The sequence below is a fragment of the Ornithodoros turicata genome, unplaced genomic scaffold (genome assembly GCF_037126465.1).
Source record: "Ornithodoros turicata isolate Travis unplaced genomic scaffold, ASM3712646v1 Chromosome39, whole genome shotgun sequence".
In the NCBI taxonomy this organism is placed as follows: Eukaryota; Metazoa; Arthropoda; class Arachnida; order Ixodida; family Argasidae; genus Ornithodoros; species Ornithodoros turicata.
The window spans coordinates 804,175-808,199 of NW_026999369.1; the positions used below are offsets into that span (position 1 = coordinate 804,175).

The 4,025-nt window shown below is 49.6% G+C and overlaps 1 protein-coding gene across 1 annotated transcript; it reads right to left on the reverse strand.

The window, feature by feature from the left end:
- Nucleotides 1–1,988: 1,988 nt before the first annotated feature.
- Nucleotides 1,989–3,353, reverse strand: LOC135374016 (uncharacterized). The gene is made up of 2 exons (XM_064607036.1): nucleotides 2,550–3,353; nucleotides 1,989–2,455 (listed from the first exon to the last, which is right to left on the reverse strand). The coding sequence occupies exons 1-2, from the start codon at nucleotides 3,316–3,318 to the stop codon at nucleotides 1,989–1,991; spliced, it is 1,236 nt and encodes a 411-aa protein (XP_064463106.1). The 5' UTR covers nucleotides 3,319–3,353.
- Nucleotides 3,354–4,025: the final 672 nt, after the last annotated feature.

Sequence of the window (4,025 nt, forward strand, 5' to 3'; positions counted from 1 at the left end):
TAAGTGAGGAATGCAGGACAGTTGCTTAGTAATCGCTGCTAGCTTGAAATACTGTAAATCACCTTCGTGGGGCCAAAGCAGCTTCCCAATGTCTTGATGTGCACATCTTGCATTGTGACTTTGATGCTCATGAATACGTGAAGCAACGTTATGATCCAAATATCTATGACATGCCAGAGTATCATCAGCCATTTTACCGGAAAGAGGTTGCCATTATCATTGCTTGTCCATGTGCGCACACATGTACATGTTCACGATACTGTGGCACCATTATTGTAGCACCAGACGTTGCTTCACCAGTGCTGCTGTATGTACCTCTTTCCTGGGGCCTGAGAAAGGAGAAGCAGAAATTATAATTATACCTGTTAAGGCTAATATTGTTAGGAAAAGTGCAAAAAAGCATCTACATATTTAAGAGCTACAAAATGTAATCAACAATGTTGACAGCATACCCCCATGCCCCCAGCTATACCCCTTCTAATAGGAAATATGTTGTCAACCAATGGACAGCATACATATGTGTTATGACGGTGTGCTACAAAGCAAATGTGGCCCTCTTGCAATGTGCCATGTGTCAAAACGATGATTCACAGGTAGATGAGTGTTTCTCATGACATCACCTATTTCTGCTAATCTGTGACGAGCATGCTGATCGTCATCCCTTGCTGGTCAAGGTACTCAGTTGCTGGAGTCAACATCATTAGTATAGAAGAACAGAATGGAATTTCTGGCACGTAATAACTTTACATTACAGCTTGAATACACAGCTTTTAAAGAGGGACAACAATATGCTGCCATGTATGCAGGATATGATGTGGTTCCATGGTTAGCAAAAGGCTGAATGTGATCACACAGAAGTCCAAACAGACACAGAGTGTCTCAAAACAGGAACTCCTAAGTTGTTGCTGATTTCAGCTGCTGTGACTGTTTTGTCTTCCCTGTGCCCAAGCTCAGACTACTCCAAACTCATGTAATTTCTCAACCAGCTTCTCTGAGAAACTGCGTAGTTTTACATACAACCGCGGATTATAGGGTTTAGCAGTCCCATATTTGTCGTTCACATGTTTACTTTGTGTGCAAGCCATAGTGCAAGTTCGTGCGGACACTTACCCGCAATTTGGTCCTTTGTTGCTATCGTCTCCTCTTTGTTGTCGTCGAACGAGGCAGGTGCCGCATCCCTTTCCAGCGACTTTTACAGTCCAAATCGGCCGTCAGGTGAACGACCTCGTAACATTCTGATGCAAAATGCTTCGAGCACACACGACAGTTGCCTTGATAAGTTCAGAGCACTCAACCACTAGTTTCGTACCACTCAATCACGGACAATATCAACTGGGAACCTGGCACGAAACATCTTTCTTAGTGGCGTACCTGCTCATACTGCGAGAAGCACGGCATTCTCACAATTCACTCACGCTGCATCTCTCACAAAGTGACAACTTAGATGAGGTTGTGTGTACTGACTAGCCGGAGTAAAAAGATGATCAAATTAAGACGCGGAGAAAGGTGCCCGTACGTACACGACTCTCGATTTCGCTTTCAGCCTGACGAGTTGTGATTGTTGGCGATTGCGAAACTGCGAGCCCGCAAACAAGCCAAGAGGAGCCAAAGCGAAAGCTGAGCGTGACGTCAGTTGTTCAAGCGGACGATCGGACGGCAAACCAAAAAACAGATTTCGCAGTAAATACAGGGTATTCGCCCAAACTATTTTGGAAGTACATTCAGTAGGCATCAACCTTTGTGCCTGCGAGTTTTTGTTGTAATCTGTGGCGGTGAGTTTCCTCCGGAGCTGACCTTTAAGATGCTGAGAATGTCCTCGACAGTCGGCATGACATGCCGTGTTCTCGCAATGGCCACGTTTGCTTCCCTCATGTCTATGCACATCCTTACGGCGCCTTCCGTGTGTGGCTTGGGCACCACGACAATAGGAGAGACCCATGGGGTTGGGCCGGTTACACGCTCGATGATGTCGAGGTTCTCTAGTCTGGTCAACTCAAGGGAATGCGGCGATGCTGACGAGCAACTGGTCTCACTTCTTTCGAGATTTCCAAGCTCACTTGGAAGTTCTTGAGTCGACCGAGACCTCCAAACAACTTTGGAAATTCCTTTCGTATGCTTACAGATGTCTCCTGGGCTATCGTCTGTACAATATTGATGAGTCTCAGCTCCATGGCAGTCCTGTAGCTCGACAGTGATGCCTGTGGTCCCCCCACGACGTATACCGGTGCCTCCACGTTGCTGTCTTTGAAGCTGAACGAAGCCGTGAATGCTCCCATAACAGGGATTTCTTGCGTAACCCCGTAAGGTACCAGTCGTGTCGTCGTTGCCTTCAGGGGTGTCCCAAGGCGCTTTCTCCAGGTCCGCTCTCCGACCACGTTGACGCCAGCCCCAGTATCCAGAAAGAACTCCAGCGGTGTTTGATTTATGCTTACTGTAACTACCGGGAGCTTGGTTGCTGGGTTGTGTATGTGGAACACAGACTCGTCTGAACTGCAGTTGTGCTGAGTCTCTCTTATTAAAATGGCAGCTGACGAAACCAGAGACCGAACCGCTTCTTTGTTCTTCGGAGTGCTCTTGCACCAGTTGGCGAAGTGGTTCTTCTTTTGGCACATGACATGTGGCTCCCCTCGCTGGGCAGCTGGCTTTTCCATTCTTGTGGGGCCAGTTTCCCCCGCATCCGAAGCATTTTTGTGAGCTTCTGTGGTTGAAGCGATTCTCCTTGCGAGTGGCGCCTCCTCGCCAGGGCTTGTTCATTGCCACTTTTTGAATTGTCTGATGTTGTGGAGGACCTTCTATGTTGGAAGCCTGTAGCTTTGCAATCTTAAGGCTACGGCCAATTCCCAGTAGTTTGTCTAGGGTGATATCCGTATCACGGAGTGCGGCGCGGCGTAATCCGTGTGACGCAGTTCCCTCGATTATTTGGGATACCAACTCTTTGTCAATATTCGCGAATTCGCATGTTGCTGCAAGCCTTCTCAGTCGGACTTGAAATTGGTCCAGCGTTTCTCCAGTATCTTGCTTTGCTTGGCGAAATACGTGTTTCTCGTACACGGTATTTTTCTTAGGGGTGAAGTGCGCTTTCAAACGGGCGACAGCTGTGTCGTAGTCCGATTGCGTATCCGGGAGGGTTTGAAAAATGTCGTACACCTCCTCTCCGGCGTAATGAAGCAGCATAGCACGCTTTCTAGTGGGATCTGTGACGTTGGCGGCCAAAAGGAAGTTTTCGAAACGGGCGTGCCGTTTAGTCCAACGCTGTGCGAGTGACGACGCGTCCGTGTGTGGATCGAACTTGGGGAACGCCGGTAGAAGGGTTTCCATATTCCTTACTTGTTCTTCGGTTCCCTGTTCTTGCTATCCTCGTGGGTTGCTGATGGAAAATACCCTGTCGCCAGCTTTTCCTGTGGTGTCTTAAACTAACGACGTAGAAACACTGCAACCACGTTGTTTATTTTCCCGCCCAAAAACTAGATTCTACGTTTTCACGCGCTCGGTCACTTCTACTTGCTTTTCCCTCTCTTCGTGTCCTCCGTCGTCGTCTTCCTTAACACAACAACACTACAGTTTGCGCAGGTTCAGGTACAGGTTGCGCAGGAGGTTCACTTCAACGGAAGTCACATCACATCTCAGGCATTAAGGTTTGGCTATGCCATCGCAAACCTTCCTCCTGAAGCTGCGGCGGAAGTCCGCGATCGAATCATCCATCCTCATGCCGAGTTGCCCTATGACACCTTAAGGTGTACTCGCATACGCTGCCTGCCGCGACACCTGAGCAACGTGCTGCCCTACCGGTTTAGGCAGTCGCGGCGGCCGACGCCACGGCACGCTTCAGGCGGCGCCTGGGCACTCCTCCAGGCTACGCAGCCCCGCTTCCTGGGACCCTACGACGACCCCGACAGGGTCATCTCACGAGCCGATAGGTTTTTCCGTCTGGACCTCCCGCGGGGCCCCGACACTGTGGCCATCGACAGGCTCAAGCCCATGTTCCTGAAGTCGGCACCGCCTGTATCGCCCGCTCCGCCCTCCCT

Excerpts from the sequence above, each read along its gene's own strand:
- LOC135374016 (XM_064607036.1), bottom strand. The coding sequence starts at position 3,318 with ATGGAAACCCTTCTACCGGCGTTCCCCAAGTTCGATCCACACACGGAC. Across the intron at positions 2,456-2,549 it reads CTCCGAAGAACAAAGAAGCG|CAACCAAGCTCCCGGTAGTT; the intron begins GTTCGGTCTCTG and ends TACACAACCCAG.